The sequence below is a fragment of the Cibotium barometz genome, chromosome 52 (assembly GCF_041138505.1).
Source record: "Cibotium barometz isolate CiBa-2024 chromosome 52, ASM4113850v1, whole genome shotgun sequence".
NCBI classification, from domain to species: domain Eukaryota; kingdom Viridiplantae; phylum Streptophyta; class Polypodiopsida; order Cyatheales; family Cibotiaceae; genus Cibotium; species Cibotium barometz.
This window is the reverse complement of record NC_141097.1, coordinates 23,525,084-23,544,266: the sequence shown is the minus strand read 5'-3', so window position 1 is coordinate 23,544,266 and position 19,183 is coordinate 23,525,084. Positions and strand designations below refer to the sequence as shown.

Here is a 19,183-nt window from a genome sequence, read left to right as displayed (position 1 = left end):
CCTCTTGGATTGACGGCAAGGACAATCTCTAGCAAGGTGTCCCATCTATCGGCAAATGAAGCATTTGCTTGGGAGGCCAGAGTACTCAACTCTCTGTAGAATAGGATCTCCCCCAGAGGCAAGGAAGCAATATGGTATGAGACTATGCAGACACGAAGGGATGGAATCCCGACTATCCAAACTAGAACCAAAGCGGTGGTCGGGGGGGTCCATCCATCTCTCAATAACACCACCTATATAAAATATATAACATAAAGTTACATACTATATAAAATTACTTCATGAGACCAGGAAAGCAAACTGTCATGGGAAAGCTTGAGACACCAGCCAGAGGGTTGGACGCTAGATCGAAGCCATGCTGTCATCTTGCAAAGAAGGCTTGGCCATACGCAGTGCGACAGGGCTCAGCTGCATGACTCTGTCTGATGCTACAGGTGTATCAAACTCAACCTGGTAGGAACCATGCCCCAAGAAGCCTCACCAAGAAGGCTTGCTGAGCTGTCTACTCGCCAGGCAGCTACTCACAATCTTGTAGACCAAGGTGGAGGCCTCCATAGATGCAACTATCGAAGCGAGGAGCTGGATGTCTGCTTCTGAGAAAGAAAGGCAAGGGATGGATCATGGTGGCCTTGGTCAGGGATGACGGAGCAGCTACCATGGAGTCCTCTTGGAGGTTCGAAGACTAGGAGTTGCCGAATCTTGCCTAAAAGAGAAAACTACCCGAAAGCTGACAGCACCTAACTAGGGAGACGGAGAAGAGGATAGGGAGGAGCGGACAGAAGGGGGGAAGTGAAGGCTGGAGAGGTGGAAACACGGAATGGAAAGGGAGGATTGGGCGGCGCCCGGATGGAGAAGAAAGAGGAAGAGGAGGGCAAGGAGGTGCAATGGAGGGGACTGGGGGCCGGGCTGCGCAGAGGAGTGAAGGAGTAAAGAGGAAGGGGAAGAGGTGGAGCAAGGGCGGGGGGCTGAGGCGAAGGAGGGAGGCGAAGCGGAAGGGGAAGGCGGGGACTAAGATGGGTGTAGGTGTGCAATGGGGGAAGCAGCGCGATGGAAGGAGGAAGCAGGAGATGAGGGTGAGGGAGGTGGAAGTGATGGCAAAGGCGAGGGAAGGAGAGAGTGGGGGCAATGGCACGGGCAGCAGATGCGCAACGGGGGGAAGCTCCAGCGCGAGCTCGATAGTTGTAACATGAGTAAACACCCTTTTTTTTTTTTTTTGGGGGGAAAAACGATCCTTCTATTAGTTAATGAGAAAACGCCATAAGGCTACAAAGCTCACCTCACAAGGAGGGATAATAAACACAGTGAACACCGGAGCTCCACCCCCGTGGCTGGCCGCTCTCTGGGGGGGGCTACCTAGTAGTACATGCTGGAGGAGAGAAGAGCCAAACTGGAGGCCTGTAGTGCCAAGTGACATCCTCGCCCCTCGCGATGAGGAAAGGGCCAGGCTGCCAAGTGCGGAGGAACGCCTTGCGGCGACCTCTCATGCGATCCGAGTCGCCCTGAAGTTTCCCCTAGTGTCCTCTCAGAGGTGTGAATGATGTCCACCCAGAGGGCTTGTATGACCTCCGCCGGTGGAGTCGCCTGGCGGTCTATGGCCTCCCTGCATCGGGCTCTCCATATGTGCCAAGCCGTCATGCTACTGATCATCTCCCATCTGTGCCCGTCCCCCTCCTGGGAGACTGCCGAAGAGAAGTCTGGCGTCGGAACCACCGCCATCGCCCTGTCAGAGACCTGGATGGTCACACTGCCAGGGACGTCCTCGTATCCAAGGGCCGGGCCGCTGTCCGTGGCCCAAGCCACCGCACCCCACGTCGCCATCATCTCACCTGGCGAGCCTGCAAAAACCATCCTGAGAGCGCGCTGCCAGACCTGCTGTGCCTGTGGGCAATCCCATAAGCAGTGCCGCTGCGACTCCTGTGCATGGCCGCACCGAGGGCAGGACGCTGGGTGTCTGCCAAAAGCTAGCCAAGCCCCCACAGCCAGTCCTCTATGCGCTGTAAGCCAGAGAAAAAGCGTCACCTTCCGGGGCCGGAAGTTGGCCCAAAGGCGCTGCCAGAAGTCCCTAAGGAAGGCATGGGAGAGCCCCTGTAGCCGCCAATGCTCGGCCGCCGCCGGGGTGCCCGCTGTCCTGTGCCTCTGGATCCGCCGCCCCAGCCTCGCTGTGTACTGAAAAAAGGGGGTGCCTGGGCTGGTAGGGGGCCGAGTAGGGATCTCACCAAAGCCACTCACCTGGATCCCACTGAAGGCGAATAAGAGGCCTGCTGTCCCAAGCCCATAATCTCCAAGAATAGTCCTCCCCTATCGAGGCCGGTGAGGGGTCTACATGCCACTGTCTCTGATGAAAGCCGACCACCCGCACCCTCTGAAAGATACAACCCTGGAACTCATCCAAAACTAGTCGGGTCCTCTGAAGCTGGCCTCCCTCTCCCACCTCGAAGGTGAGTGGGGCGACTCTCTCTGCTGAGCCGCAGACCGCTAGAAGGATCTCATGCCGAGTAAAGACGCCCATCCACTGTGGAGGTGGAGGGTCCTGTACTGGAGTCCGCCACTCCCGGGGGATGGCCGCCTCAATGTCCTGCCTCATCAACTCTCTGCCCCTCATCCCGCTGAGTCTCCTCTCCTGAGCCTCTAGAGGCAGTTGCTGAAAACATATCCAGTTGTCTAGGGACTGGGCTGGGCCGGAGCTCAAAGGGCCCCACGACACGTGAGATCGCGATCCAACCATATGACCACTGGGAAGTCGGATCAAGGGGTTCCAGATCAATGGCTGCCTCAGGCGCTCCTCATCGGTGCCCGGGGGAGTCTGAAAGAGTGACGGCCTCAGATGCTCCCAGGCCCTCAGAAGGCTAGCTGCAAAACGCTCCTCGAAGCCAAGGCCCACTCCTCTGGATCGCTGCTTTGTAAAGATCCACCTGATGCTGGGGGTCCAGGGGCCGCTAAGAGAAGGAGTGCGGCTGAGAATCCTGGAAACAAGAAACTCCTTCCACGGCTCAGCGCCTGGTAGGAGGCCACGAACCACCAACTTGCCAAGCAAAGCTCGGCTCTGACAAATAGGATCAACTATGCCCAGGCCGCCTCTCTCCCTCGGCTGGGTGATCACAGCCCATGCCACCTTGGCCTTGGCGGGCCGCCCGTCGCCACCGGACCAAAGAAAGTTCCTGATGAGCCTCTGCACTTGGCCAATACACGCCCGCGAGAAGGCCCAGCAAGAAGTGATGTACCACATGGTAGCAAGCAGGACCTGGTTGGCCACAACCACTCGGCCAGCCAGAGATAAACGAGCGGTACTCCAATACAGAAGCTTCTTTCGAATGCTCAGAAGAAGGGGGGCTATCTGCTGCTCCGGAGATATGTCAATGCCCACATAGCATCCCAAATAGCGCACTGTAGTGCCGGGGGGCAGCCACTGAAACCCATCAACTGGCCTCCAAGTCGGGGGGGGGCACAGAACTGACCCACAACCCACACGACTTGTGCCAGTTGATCAAAGCGCCCGAAGCTCTGCAAAACCTGTCCATGGCTGAGGCGAAGCGGCGGAGGTTCTCCTCCCCTCCCTGAAGATAGACAGCAATGTCATCCGCAAACTCTGAGTCTAGGAGCTCCTCCGAGGTGCGGATGGGGAGCTGGAGGCCCCGCAAACCTGTATCCTGTGCCGTCAAGAAAGTGCTCATGGCCTCCGCCACAAAAAGAAAAAGAAAGGGCGCCAAGGGGCACCCCTGCCGCACCGAGCGCGAGAGCTGGAACCTCTCTCCGCGCACGCCCTGTATCAACACCTGGCTATGGGCCGATGTGTAGAGTGCAGAGACCCCACGGATCCACTGAGGGGGGAAGCCCATCCTCTCCATAGTGCCTTCCAAGAAGGCCCAGTCCACCCGATCATATGCCTTCTCGAAGTCGAGAAGGAGCACTGCCAGATCCTCCTGCCGAAATCTAGCCAAAGCCGTAGCCTCCCAGAAAGAGAAGATGTTATCCAGGATGCTCCTATCCTGGATGAAGCCTGTCTGCGTGGAGTGGATGATGTCCGGAAGGTGAGGCTGAAGCCGCTTGCTAGCTGATCGCCTTAGCTAGGACCTTGTAGGCCGTGCCTAGCAAGGTGATCGGTCTCCACTGTCTAATCTCCAGTCTGTCTCCTCCCTCTTTGGGGATCAAGTGAATCAACCCCTCTGCCATGCTGTCCGGCATGACTCCCGACTCCATGATCTCCTGGAATGCCAATCTGAAACCCCTATGCAAGAGACCCCAGTACCTCTGGAAGAAAGCCACTGAGAGACCGTCCTCACCAGGGCATTTGCCCCGAGGAAGTGCCTGAAGAGCCTCCTCCAGTTCCGTATCCGAGAAGGGGGAGAGAAGGGAGTGCTGCAAATGGGCCGGCACAACCGGTCTCGTGAAGCTCCAGACTGCCTCCTGAGCCTCTCTCACCCTGTCATCTGCTGGCTCAGCAGAGAGCAGATCCCTGTAAAAATCTGTGGCGATCGCCCGAACCCTGGGGGGATCCACCACCACCTGGCCATCAGCCTGCCGAAGACGCCTGAGACCCTCTCGTCTGAAGCGGGGCCCTGTCGCCTCAAAGAAGTCTCGAGTCACTCTATCTCCAGCCTGTGTCCAAAAAGAAGCCCGAGCATGGAATCGGAACTCCACCCTCCTCTCCTCGATGGATCTGATCTCTGTGCGAGCTGACTCCATCTGCTCTGAAATCCAAGGGCTCGTAGGCTCCCTCTCCTGAAGTCTCTGAAGGGAAGCTAGACTCCTCCGCAGGCTCCTCTCCTGCTCTCTGAAAGCCTACAGACGGTCCAGGGCAGCCTGTCTGAGCATCCTACTGATCTCCTGCAAACCCCTGTCAAGATCGCTGGCTGTCGATCCTCTCCTGAACTGAAGCTCCTGCCAGACCTGCTCAACTCTGGTCGCAATCTCGGGCTCCTCTATGAGACAATCTGGAATCCGGACGCTCTGGCCTCGCTCTCCTCTCGTAGGGTCATCGATCTGGAGAAGCACTGGAAAGTGGTCTGAAAACGAGGAGCCTGCAAGTATACCCACAGTGCCACCTCTATCGCAAGCCCACTCATCAATGTAAAACCTGTCGATGCGGGAAAGGTTAACTCCTGTGGCCCGTCTATCCGAGCGCGAGAAAGATAAACTCCCCTGCAACCTGCCAAACTCCGAGAGAGTCCACGGATCCTGGCCTCTCACCTGCAGCACTAGTTCCTCCCAGGCAGCGAGCTCCGGCCCATGAATGGTCTCCTGGCTGCCCCCCATCCTGTCCTCTGCATCCTCCAGCATGTTGCAATCCCCCCCTAGGCACCAATGGTCTGCCATGGGGAGGGACTGCCTAATGGTGCTCCAGAACTCAGCTCTCCCGGTCGCCCCATTAGGGGCGTAGAAGTTGAGGAAGCCAATGGGGTCTTCCCCAACCCAAAGGATGATCCACTGCGCTCGGCCCTGGACGAGAGTGCCAGAATCCACAACCTCGGATAGAAGCTGCTCGCTGACTGAGATGCATACTCCACCTTGGTTCCCCTGGGAGCCATATGCCGGTGACCAAAAAGTGTGACTCCTGCCTGGCAAGATCTTCCCGCAAGTGGTGCTCCTGGATGAAAAGGATATCTATGGGTCCTCCAACGAGAGCCCTCTGGATCTCCTGGCGAAGTCTGCCCCGGACCAATGTAGCAGCGAGGTCCACCAAGACCCTGGATGTTCCATGAGAGGATCCTCATGGATGAGCTATGGCAAGTGAAGCAGCCGCCACTGGCTCACCCCTCTCAGCCGGCCCGGATGAGCTGCCCTCCACTCTCTGAGTCTTGGGCGCCGGCTTGGAGGGAGAATAGTCACTGTCAGTCCGGGTGCGGAGTCTCTCCAAAAAAAGGGTGACCTGTCTCTGTGTCCAGCCCCACTCCGCCTTCGCCCTGTCCAGGGCATAGGCGTGAGACCAATCCTCTGCATATATGTATCTAAAGGTAGGCTGCACCCTCGGGGCGGCGTGGAGGAGAATCAGTAGCACCGCCTCAACTGAGGTGTGGACCGGATCCGCCCGCCAATCTCCTATGCCAAACAAGCTCATGCGGGCTGAGTGTAATCGGGTCTGCAATAGGTCCGTGAGCCCCAGGTCACTGAATTGGTGAGAAAACTCCAGTATCTGATCACGCAAAACTTCCTCTACAGAGTTGCAATCCCATGCTGTGTCTGGGGCAACACTGAGAGGAAAGGAGAAGGCCACCATGCTGCTCACCACTGAAGGAGAACGAGAGGGATGGCACACCACGCAAACTCGCAAGGGTGCGACCAGTCTCTCAAAAGGGCCAGCATCCAGCTGGAGACACCTGAAAAAACCATAATCCACTGGGAGCCCCCCAAGGGAGGCTGGAGAGAACTCTGTGGCGGGCGAAGCTATGATCGCCATCTCCACCGGCCCGGAGTGGCGGTGGAACAGTCGCTGATGAACTGAACTCTGGCCTACCCAGCTGCGCTGCCCCGGGGCAGTGGGTGGTCTGGAGGAGTATCCTGGAGAGGCCGAGGGAGGGATGGTGGCTCGCGGAGAGGAGGGGGGAGAGCGAGGAGAGGAGGGAGAGGCATCTACCAGAGGAGAGGAGTCAGGGGGGGCCGCCGGGGGAGGCGGGAGTGGGGGGGCTGGGGGGGGAGAGGGGAGAGGGGAGGGAGGAAGGAGTGCTCTCCGAGTGAAGGGAAGAGGGCCCGGGGGTCGCAGAGTGCGGCCCGGGATCCTCAAGAATCTGCTCCATGGAGGGGGCAGGGCCCCCGCGGGGGGAGGCGGGAGCGGGGTCTCCACGTGGGGGGCTCCACCGGCGGCCTCAACGGGCACTGAGATTGAATCCTCGTCCATCGGGGTGGGACCTGCTGGCCGCCTATCCCTGACTGGAGCATAAGTGCGGGTAGGTGCCTGGACGCCAGCCGGGGTCGCTTATCCGCCAGCCTGTTCTGCCTGCTGGCGTCTGCGAGACGGTCCCTGCGGGCCGGGCGTTTCCGCCGGCGAACCTCGTGCCATCCGCCAGCCTCCTGGGACTGCGCGGCATCCTCCGCCGGGGCCTGCTCGTCAGATGATGGCGCCTGCTGAGACGAGCCAGGGATGTCCGGTCTCTGAGGTGGATGGCCACCCCTCGGGCCTCCTGAAGGGGGTCCTGAGGCGGCAGAGCGTGAAGGATGAACCCCCTTGCGGGGACAAGCGCGTGCGAGGTGGCCCATCTCCCGACAGATGTAGCACTGGCCGGGGAGGCCCGAATACTCCACGCGCTGTATCTGATGTCCTCCAGAAAGACAAGGAAGGAGGATCGTCTTCGGGAGGGACTCCGGTGAAGGAACCACAACACGAATGGCCGGGAGTCCTGCTGCCCGAGCTATCACTGAGGCCGCTGTCTGAGGCGTCTCCACCACCTGCCCGAACGCCTTGCCAATGGAGGACAAGAGGCGCAAGTACTCCCTGCGGAGTCCAGGAAAGCAGATAGTGATGGGGAAACCTGTCGCGCCTGCTAGCGGGTCAGAAGCGGGGTCGAAACCGTGAGTCCATCGCGCCAGGAACGCCCGGGATGAGCGGAGGGCAATGGGGCTCCGAGCCAGCACCGTCTGAGCTGCCTGGGGGGACTTGAAATCCACCTGGTAGTAGCCACGTCCCAAAAAATCGACGCTGACGATCTTGGCAGGCACGCCAACGAGGCTGCCTTGCAGAAGGTCGCGAAGCTCTCTCCGCATCGGACGGCTACCCACTATCTTGCAGACCAAGGAGGAGGCCTCAAGAGCGGATACTGTGGAAACAAACAACTGCTGATCTGCAGCTGTGAACTCCAGACGGAGACCGGAATCGGTAGGGGTAGTCGGAGCGGCTTCCATGGAGTCCTCCAGAGGGAAAAGGCCAGAGACCGGGGTCACCAACGGGAGGGGGACAGCCCTACGAGGAAACGGAGAGGCGGAAGGTGAGAGGATAGCGGGGGCGGAGCGGGGGGAGGGGGGAGCTGAGGGGGGGGTGGGGGGGGGAGCTAGCGGTGGGAGGAAGGGCGAGACGGAGGGGGAGGTGAGGGAGAGGGCGGGGGGAGGAGTCGCGAAGCGGAGGAGAAGGCGGGGGGGGGGGGATGGCGGGGGAGAGATGGCGGGGGAGAAAAGGCGGGGGAGAGATGGCGGGGGGGGAGGAAGCGAGGAAGGAGGAGGGGGGGGGGGGGGGGGGGAGAGATGGCGGGGGAGGAAGCGAGGAGAGGAGAAGGCGGGGGGGAGATGGTGGGGGAGGAAGCGAGGAAGGCGGCGGGGGGGAGAGGCGGAGGAGAGGCGGGGGGCAGGGGGGCGCGCGACGGCGAGGGGCAGCAGGGGGAGGGTAGACGGGAGGGGGGGGATGGTGCGTAGCTCGCAGGAGCAGATCACGCAGCAGCCGAGTAAACACCCACTTATGTTTGTGTGTATGTGAACCCACTCTTAGGAGGGGCTATTATAATATCTAGATAGTATTTGTGTTTGACATAAGCAGTAATGTCATTCCGGCAACCTTTGTACTTATAAAGGTGCATGTACTTCATTAAAAAAAAATCAATCAACTATTACATCATTTCCAGTCCTGAAGGTCTTTCTCTACATTTGTGCCCCATGTCTCTCTCTCTCTTCTCTCTCTCCCCCTTTACTTCAATGCCATAGCTATGTACCTGTGTAAGCCCCCATAGTTCTCCCGCCATAGCCATGTACTTGTGTAAGCCCCCATAGCTCTCCCTCTCATCTCCCCCTTTCGCCATTAGCTAGATTCAGCAAAAACACAGCCCTCATTCAAGCTGCAGGAAGCCCTATTCAGGCTGTAGGACAGCCTACAGTAGGCAGCCATCCACGGTTGCAAAATGCAGCAGATGGGGGCCTCCAAGAGGGTGCTACAGGTCGGCCAGTTTGTGCATGGAGGTGGAAGATAGGGTAGCGTTTTATACCTGAGTATATGCAGCTTCCCTGCCCAAGCCAATTGGGTAGTCCCACCCTTCCTTCGTTGCACAAGGATGAATCTTCGCCTAGTCCTTGACCACAAAGGTGTGTTTTCTTTTCTTCACATACATATGCGAACAGGTACATGTGTAGAACATGGAGTTTTGTCAGATGTCAGAGAGCTCTTTGGTTTCTTGGGAGAAAACATGGTCCACCAACATGAATCTCTACAAGAGCATAGTGGAACCATATAGGATAGAGGGGGTGAGGAGATTATCTAGCGACTTGGCAACTTGCCAACAAGAGATCCAAGCAAGAAAGGTAGCACATATAGTGCTAAGTCCATCCATAGATGAAGCGCAACATGAGGGAGTGTCTGAGGATGTAAGAAAGCATTCAAGAGAGGAAGTGGTATCGGTAACTGAGCTCCCAATTAAGGAGCAGATTCTGGAGGATGAGCCAAGGAGCAAACGCTACTAGGCGTCGAGGTGTTCCAAACAGATGGAGGGAAACCCTTCCAAGAGTCCATTGTACTTTCCAGGGACAAAGAGGAGTCATCGAGTGAGTTCCAGACTTTTCTCTCCAAATCCATCGAGGAGGATGACATGAGAGACTCCACAATGGTGTGTACCATGCTAGCTGAGCATCTAGAGGCAAAGGGGCTAGTTCTCCCTGCAGAGGTAGTAGCACAGACATCATTGGAGATAGCAAGTCTAGTGCTACTCGTACCGGTGTGTTCACGAGATGATCCATACCCAGTTGGAGCGGTGGAGCATCATTTGCACCCGTGCGCCAAGTTAAGTAGCAGGAGCCTGCAGGTGTATTTTGTTGACATGGCTCAAAATGCTACAGATATATTTGGTGTGCTCACCTAGGAGGACAAATTGGATGGATCAAACTACTCCCCCTAGAGTTTCATGATCCGTAATTTGCTAGTGGCCAAAGGGCTTTGGGGCATAGACATGCCCGCTTACCATACAGCCAGCCAACGCCTCAAAGGGGAGGTGCTCAAAGAGCTCTTGAGGTAGAACCTGCTCCCACGCGAGCAGAAGAGATGGGACTCTAGGGATGCACAGGCAATGTCCTTGATAGTCCTTTCAGTGAAAAGGACTATTATTCCACACATTCGGTCTTGCAAGATATCGAAGCTTGCATGGGACACATTGGAAGCAATGTATCAGGTACGCAACGAGGCAAGAGTTGCCTCTTGAAGAGGCAATTGGATCTTCTTTCTATGGATGAGGGTGACTCCATGTCAGATCATCTCACCAAAGTGAAAGATTTGTAGGAACAATTGCTCAACATTGATGAGGTTATCCCAGACAGACAGCTGGTCACCAACACTCTTCATTCTTTACCACCTTCCTACTTGGTCTTTCACACCTCTCTCAACCTCTCTATGAGAGGAGGTGGTGGTCCCGCCACTTTTGAAGAGCTGGTGGGTTTACTTTTGTCGGAAGAGAAAACAAGAGCAAACCTATCTAGCAACCGTGGTGGAGACAAGGCATTTACAGCCAAGGATAAGGGTAAAGCAAAGAGCTTTAAGCATGGGGGACAACAATCTAGTAAGGCTGATCATGGAGAGCCCTCTTCTGGTGGTGAAAAGTCTGACAAAGGGGATGCAAACAAGCCTAAAAAGAAGGACAAATGTCACTACTTCCATAAGCCTGGCCACTACATCAATGAATGGAGAAAGCAGATTGCAAAAGAGAAAAAGAAAGATGCAGGCAATGCAGTAGAGGACTCTTCAGATGACAAAGCACAGCAATCGGCTAATGTAATTCAGGAAGAGTACACTTTTTTGGTCACATGCACTAGTGACACACCAAGTGCTTCAGACAATGATATGTCTTGCATTGCATTTGACAGACAGGATGTATCATGGTATTTTGATAGTGGTGCTTCGAGCCACATCACTTCATGCAAAGATGTATTTCAGCACTTGGTTTATGCTTCAAATGGGCGCACTGTATCATGTGTAGATCATACCATATATCCAGTAAAGGGAATTGGCAATGTCATACTTGTTGCAGCCAATGGTGCCGATATATGTATGACAAATGTGTTGTATGTTCCAGGGATAAAGAAAAATTTGCTCTCTGTCTCAGTCATAAACGACCAAGGTTTAAAGGTTGAATGTGAAGATGGGAAGTGTTTGGTAAAAGACCCATCAAAGGGTTATGAAATAGTCGTTTTTGGAACACGATACAAAGGCTTGTATAAGTTGGTCAGCTATGACAAGCCTACTTATGATGCAAATACAGTGGCTGCCCACACTCCTGCTATGCATGATGCAAAGCTATGGCATGCTCGTTTTGGGCATGTAAATTTTCGGAGTTTGATGCTTTTGTAGAAGCATCATATGGTTGATAATATGCCACCTCGTGAGTCTCCAACAAGACATGTATGTGAGGTGTATTTTGGGAAAGATGCATCGAAAACCATTCCCGAAGGATGGATTTGCTAGAGCTGAAAGTAAATTACAGCTCATACACAGTGATGTATGTGGTCCAATGCGGACACCATCCATAGGGGGGCATCTTTATTTCGTCACATTCATTGATGACTACTCTAGGTTTGCTTGGGTTTACCCCTTGAAAGCGAAAGCGGAGGTGTTTACATGCTTTTGACACTTTGTAGCAATGGCTGAAAATATGTGTGGATATAAAGTCCAAACACTCTGCTCAGATAGAGGTGGAGAATACATGTCAAATGCATTCAAGGATTACCAATGTACTGTGCCTTGTACATCGCAGTAGAATGGTGTAGCTGAGAGGAAAAACAGATCTCTCATGGAGATGGCAAGATGCATGGTGAAAGCACAAAAGTTGCCTCACAATTTTTGGATGGAAGCTATAATGTGTGCCACTCACGTGCTGAACAGGTGTCCCAACAAAACCTTTGAAAACCATAACACCATTTGAGGCTTGGTATAGCCGAAAGCCAAAACTGGATTATATGCGTACATTTGGGTGTTTGGCATATGCACATGTGCCAAAACAACTCCGAACAAAGCTAGATGATAAAGCAATGAAATGCATTTTTGTGGGCTACAGCAATGAGAGCAAAGGATACCGTCTTTATAATCCAACAACACGCGGGATTTTTGTCAGTAGAGATGTGGTATTTGCTGAAAATTCAGTACAGCCCATGTATAGCTTGTATAAAGTCATGATATAGGCATTTAGGACATGTTTGATGGGCTATTACCCATTGCAATTAGGGGGGATTCAGATCAGCCAGCCCCTACACAAGAAAATCCTCATGTAGAACATGTGGAACAGCCAGCGATTCAGCCCCCTTCTATGGAGGAAGTAGAAGATCTTGTCAGGGAAGAGCAAACAGCCATAGACACAGCCAAGTCGGTGCCAAGATGGTTGCTGAAAACTTTGCAAGAAAGCAAACTTGTAGCTCCACTCACAGGTAGAATGAGGGCTAGTTCTAGCCATGCATTGAATATGCATCATGGGAAGTCTGCATTAGCCATGGGTGGTCTCTTTGATTCAGAAGAGCCTTCTTCTTATGAAGAAGCACATGAGAATGAGCACTGGGTGCAAGCCATGCAAGATGAAATCTCTTCTATCATGAAGAACAATATTTGGGATCTTGTGGACTTGCTGAAAGGCAAGCATGTCATTGGAACAAAGTGGGTGTACAAGGTCAAAAGGAAGTCTGATGGTACTATTGACAGGTACAAAGCAAGACTTGTGGCTAAAGGCTACTCTCAGAAAAAGGGAATAGATTATGAGGAGACTTTTGCTCCTACTTTGAGAATGACTACAATAAGATCACTGATTGCATTGGCTGCACATAAAGGATGGAAAGTGCATCAATTGGACATCAAAATTGCATTCTTAAATGGGGATTTATAGGAGGAAGTATATGTAAATCAGCCCATTGGTTTTGTAGTTCCTGGTGAGGAACATACAGTATGCAGGTTACACAAAGCATTGTATGGGTTAAAACAAGCTCCAAGAGCTTGGTATGATAAAATACATGCTCATCTAACCAGCCAAGGTTATGTGAATAGTCGAGCTGAAAGCACATTGTATGTGAAGAAAACCGGTGTTGATATTCTCACAGTCATCTTGTATGTAATGACATGCTCATAACAGGGACTAGCAAAGCACAAATTTCAGATCTCAAAGTTGAACCAAGGGCACTTTTTCCCATGTGGTTTTTCCCCTTGGATATCGTGTGAAAGGACACTCTATCCATCTAACTTTGGTACTTCTATATTATATGGATGTGACACACATGCAAGGGTTGACTTGCATTTTGTGGTTACCACACATTTGGTGTTTTGGCTCCCTCTCTCTCTCTCTCATTTCTGTGTGAGCTTCTTCTTCCTGCACCTAACCCTAATCTGCAGGATGCATTGCAATTTGCTGTGTGTGAGTGAGTCCACCAATAGCTGTTGTGCCAAATCATTGTAATATTGTCCAGGCTCCCAATGAGTAGCCCAGTGTGGATAGAGGTTTGGGTTATTGTGTGAACACACTTAGTTGGACATTATTATTAGGGTTGGTAGAGTTGATAGCCAACTCAAAACATTAGACAATAGTATAAATAGGAGTCTAGGCCTTAGTCATGTTCATTCATTAATCAGTCAGTCATCATTGAGTTATTGAGAGTCAGGAGCAGTGCTACCATAGAGTATATCTATTCAACATTGTATACTTCATCTTAGTAATACATCGTAGATTAGGCCATCTCTCTCTATTGTGTATTGAGCATGAAGAAAGAGTAGATTGTGCATAGGTTGTGCATGGGTTTAAGGCTTTGATTAGGTGCTAATCGCAATCAATCAATTCATAAACACGCTTCTGCAGGCTCCCATGTTACATTTCAACCATTCTCAATTCAACACTACCAATGTCATCAGGGCCCTATTAAAGCTGTATATGAGGATCTTCGGTCTACTAGTGTAAACATATCCATAACAAATTGGCCACAAATTACTTTAATTAACAAAATAAAAATTATTACAAAGATAATCGAGGACTAATCCAAAATGGTGACACATGGAACAGGGGTGCACATGAATGCTCCTGTGCTCCAACCTGGTGTCGATCTACCTATGGGCTCAACCTCCAACATGATGTCTCTGCCACTACCTCCATAGGGAAGTGCAGGCTGATCTCACGCTCCTCCAAACTGCATTTGGAGAGATCCACGCCATGTTTGGATTCCTCTGCACCAACATATTCCTCCCTTTTCTCTTCTTGTCTAGAGGCCTCTATATTGACAAATTCCTAGTTGTAGTCAGTGTAGTGTGTAGGCTCGGTAACTCATCCTTGGCCATTGTGTCTTTGTGAGAAGCTTTTGACTCCTCACCTTCATAATCCATCTTGAGCATTGTCTCCTTGGGAATTGGTTCTTGACATGTCCATGTCACATTGCTGGAAGGTGTGCACATGACGTCCCCTCCTGTGTAACTTGGAGCAAGGGTGCACATGATTCTCGTGTGCTCCAACCTGGTGTCAATCCGCTACGGGCTCAACCTCTAACATGATCTCTCAGCCACTACCTCCTTGGGAATTGCCGGCGGATCTCATCCTCCAAACTAGATTTGGAATGATCTACATCATGTTTGGAGCCCTCTGTACAAACAGATTCCTTCCTTTTGTCTTCTTGTCTGGAGTTCTCTATATTGACAAATTCCTTGCTGTGGTCTCGATTTGTAGGCTTGGCAACTCATCCTCGGGAACCATGTCTTCGCAAGAAACTTTTGACTCCTCACCTTCATAATCCATCTTGAGCACTCTTCTTGGGAACTACCTTGGGCTATGATACCAATGTAATATGCACTTGCTTGGGGAAGTGTTTTAATGATAAGATAATGATGCTTAACGCTCTTAGAAAACTGAACTGCAAAGTTTAGGGTTGAGAGAAGTACACATGAACATCATATTGGGTACCAATCCACCCTCCCAATGGCCCCGACCTCATAGGTGTATTTTCTTTATTTCTTGCAAGAGAATGAGTACAAGATTGACTTACTTTGCTGTTCCACGTGGACTAGATTTCCAAGTCAGGTGCCATAAATAGCCCAAGCCTTTAAAAACTCCTAAAACCTCCCCACTCCTGAACCTCTAGTTGGTACTCAGGGACACATTCAAAACTCTTCTAGAAATCTGCAATATACTTGTTGCTTCCATGCCCTCGCCTCCTCAATAATGGCTCTTTTCATAAAGATAAGATCTAGAGAACAATATTTTCTCCTAAAGCTGGCCTAACATATGGCTCTCTATTCCTGTCTCTTATCCAAAATGCTAATCTCGGCCTCCAATATTGCCCCATAAATCTTGGCCATCGTGTGGCCTATTAAGATGATCCTTTAGTTGTTTGGGTCTGTTGGATTTCTTGCTTTATGGATGGGCACTCACATGCAACCTTCTGACGGTGTGATGTGGACATGTCTCTACTGTTAAGCCAGTTGAGAGGGCGTGTTCGTGGCTGAGTGTTTGTCAATTTTGGAACCTTTCAACCATTTCATGCAGACGCTCAATGAGCAACCAAGTGTGGAAACTTTTATTATATTTGAACAATATTATTAATAAGTTAGAGTTGGCAGCCAGGCAACCCTAAACTTTTAGCCAGCTACCCCATAATACACTAAAAATAGAGGGCAAGGGGCTAACAATCATTCATGTAGAGTTTAGGCATGTGCTCGGAGACAATGGGCAAGCAAGATAAGGCCACACCTGACATACTGTGAGCATCATAAAGATCTGATTGCTTTTAAAGAAAACGCTTACAATTGATTGGTTGTGATTAATGAAGCATGCTGCCTTGCTTAACTTGCTGCTCAATCTTGCGCAAAAACCCTACCTCATTGAACTGGTAGGAGATTGGAAAATGGCAATAAGATGTCCAAAGGCTGGACGAGAGAGGTCACTTGCTGTGCCTTGTAAAGGATGATTGCTGTCATTACAGTTGAGACACAGCTCACACAAACAAGAGAGTAATGCCATGCAGCGCCCACAAAGGAGACATTGTGATCAAGCTGCACTGGGGACTGCTGTTGTGTTAAAGGTGATGTAGAGGACTGGAGGCTATTGTCTATGAAGAGCTCTCTCTTTCCACAACATTATGTTCACCCTAGTTACAATGACTCTGCCTATATCTATCACTGGAATTCAAAATCCAATCGTAGAAGAGATGTAAATGTACTAAAGTCTAAAACCCACTAATCCTCTTTTGAAACACATTTTTCAAAGAAGCAAGACAAGGATGCCCATGGAAAGGGACTTTGATACGAATACGAATCAGGAAACCAGAAAGCCAAGAATCTAGCTACGCTTTGGAGGACTACTCATAACCAATCCATGTAAAGGAGAAAACCGAGGAAGCACAATGATAGACAATAAAATCAAGAATACAAGACTCTTTTTTCCGTTAGCAAGGTGCCCTATATAGGCAAAAGATAATGTAAGCTCCTTGAATATATCCATACTTCTCTAAATCTCTCCACCTCCACTTGTTTGTCTCCACCCCTAAATGAGCATGGATTCTTCTTGAACCTCCACCTATTGAAAGATAAATCGTCTTTCACAAACAACCATACAACTTGCACAAACTATGCTTCCCCTCCATTACCATATTTTGACATGGGTAAGGTGTAGTAGGATCACATGTCTCAGTAGAGAAGGTTACCTCTTGTTGCCTGACTCCTTGGGAGAACAGACCCTTGGGTAGGGTGTAGTGAGACCGGGGGGAATCGCATTGGTGGGATCCCTAAGTCAGGAATTGGAGCTCATTTAAAATATGTGTATTGGTCTCCACAGCACCGTCATATGTTATATTTCTTATTTGCAGCTTGGATCTTAATCTTGTCTCTCCTGTGCAGGATGATGGAGCATGGTCTTCTAGCACCTGATGCTGCAAAAAAGGCGTTGGAAAGGAAGAAAAGGACTCAACTCAATCAAAAGATGGGCTCTCCTGCCAAAGCATCCAAAGGTGTTATGTTGAAATCTGAGAAGGTGATACCAAAGAAGATTGTCACGATTCCTGAGAAAAAGAGTTCCACCTCAAATGGTGATAGTAAACAATCGTCAAAAGTGAAAAGGAAGTTCGACTTGGGTGGTGACTCAGATGATGATTTAATTCTGAAGCCCAAAAAGAAGCTGAGTACGTCTGCCTGACCTATACCCTGGTTCAAGGTCTTGAATCACATGATGATCAAAAGAGATTGTTCCACGAGGTTGTGACATTAGATTATTTAAGATTGTAACATTCGATTTGATTGAAGCTTTAAAGAGATTGTGTCATAACAATGTGGCTTGTTAAGACGAAAGAACAAAATCCGTCCTCCTCTTGGTGATGCCTTGGTTCAATGAATTCCAGGCTCTGCTAGCCATGCAATCACAAGGACAGTAAGTGGGCTGAGATTTATAACCTATTTATGCATTTGAGATGGATAAGGATACATTTCATTCATGCTTTGTTTATTTGTGGTGTGGTGACGTTTCTCTCTACACACTTGCATTGTCTGCTGGAAGCATTGATTGTGTGGTACCAAGAAGCAATAAAGTTTGTTACACTATGCTACTAAATTTTAATCAGTAGCATTGATTGTGTGATCCCACAAGCAATAAAGCTAATTACACTGTGGTACTAAATTTTAATCAGTAGCATTGATTGTGTGACCCCACTGATTAAAATTGTAGGTTGGGATAAATAAATAGAAAGTTGATATGACAATACATAGATAACAATTGACACGTTAAGAACAATACATACAACACACATTATATAAACTGGAAATGCCCAGTTCTTAGACTGTATAAATCCTGGAGAGGCCACTATCCACATTATCATTCTACTGTCTTAACATGTTCATTACAGGGTTGTGCAGGTTTCTCTTTGTTTTCCCATTGCAAACACATGGCACAGCTGAAGGGTTCTACTGTCTAACATGTTTATTAGAGGGTTGTGCAGGTTTCTCTTTTGTTTTTCCATTGCAAACACATAATATCTCATCATAATCGCTTAGGCATCCTTTGTTGTGCTGCAGTCTGTGCTGCTCTTGTGCCATTCTACACTAGGCTAAATCCACTAGGCATACATTTTCCCAAAGGAGAAAGGCATGCAATCAACATAACACAATCAACAATTGTGTGCTCGTGCAAAGCCATGTTTCTGAATGGGAAATGTATGTGCTTACCAAACACAAAGAGGTTTGCCACCTCACATTCCCTACCTAAGCTACAGGCCATAAAAGGTCAATGGAGGGATGATCAAATTGGTGGTTCATGCTTTGGTAGTGCTTTCAAAAGATCCATTGACATATAGTATGACAAGGTACAGACTAGTTTGCATGTTTGCTTATGTAGTTGTAGTGGTACATTGTATCTTTCAAAATATGTAAATAGGCTGAAAAGTAGTATCCTGTAGAAAATATTGAAGAGGATGAATACAAAATATATAATTGAATGGAAAAGAGCAAGTAAACATGATAGGTACGAGTACCTTGGAAAGAGGATTGGCTAGGCTGAATTAATTCTTGACTGAGAAGATATGAAGCATAAATGTGTTTCAAAGTCAAAAGTTGATCACTTCACATGATTGCATGATGTTGGTAGCTTGCATGGGTTTCAATATTGGCTTTGAATGGCATGATTCTCCACACAAAGAAGTTTGTATGCTCATTTTTAGAGCATGGTTTTTATGGGTTTCAATATTGGCTGAGGATAATTCTAGGCAGGGTCATTTTGTCTACAACGAGTGGTTATTCCCTGTGTTTGGTCACACATTCGATGAGTATTTCCAAAGTAAAAGAGAGCGCAAAAATGAGCATATGCATGCACCTACGTGCACACCTTTTTTTCTTCAAAAAGATACTTCTATTATGGACTGTATATCTTTGCAACCACTAGCATGGTTGTTGAGATTATGGGTGATGTCACTAGTGGTTTACAAGCTGTGAAACAACCACTTTGGCTCACTAGTAGTTACGGTGCTAGCTCATGTAGTCGATTTCACATTACGGACCAAGACCTTGTATGTTTTATAGAGTACTTTTCCTTTTAGTATATACTCTTTTATCTTTATGTTATGACTGTAGAGAAGAGTAGAGAATAGAAGAAAATTCAACCATCCATCTCTCTTGTGAGCTTGTCTATACCTGTGTGTATTTTTTTACTTGTAAGGAGCTCAAGCTCACCCTGTCCCCTACATTCTTCTTGTGCTTGAGCTCCACATAGTACTTTATGTGGACCTCGCCCACACCATTGCCAAATTGAGTTGAAACTTGGCATGCTTGTGGGCCATGTTAAAAAAACAATTA

At 49.9% G+C, this 19,183-nt stretch overlaps 1 protein-coding gene across 1 annotated transcript in view; it reads left to right on the top strand.

The window, feature by feature from the left end:
• Window positions 1-17,450, top strand: part of LOC147608974 (uncharacterized) — a 29,546-nt gene extending 12,096 nt beyond the window's left edge. Inside the window, exon 4 of the mRNA XM_086788597.1 lies at window positions 16,745-17,450. Within this exon, the coding sequence (XP_086644723.1) occupies window positions 16,745-17,039 (295 nt within the window). The 3' untranslated portion in view covers window positions 17,040-17,450. The remainder of the gene's footprint in view (window positions 1-16,744) is intronic.
• The last annotated feature ends 1,733 nt before the right edge of the window (window positions 17,451-19,183 follow it).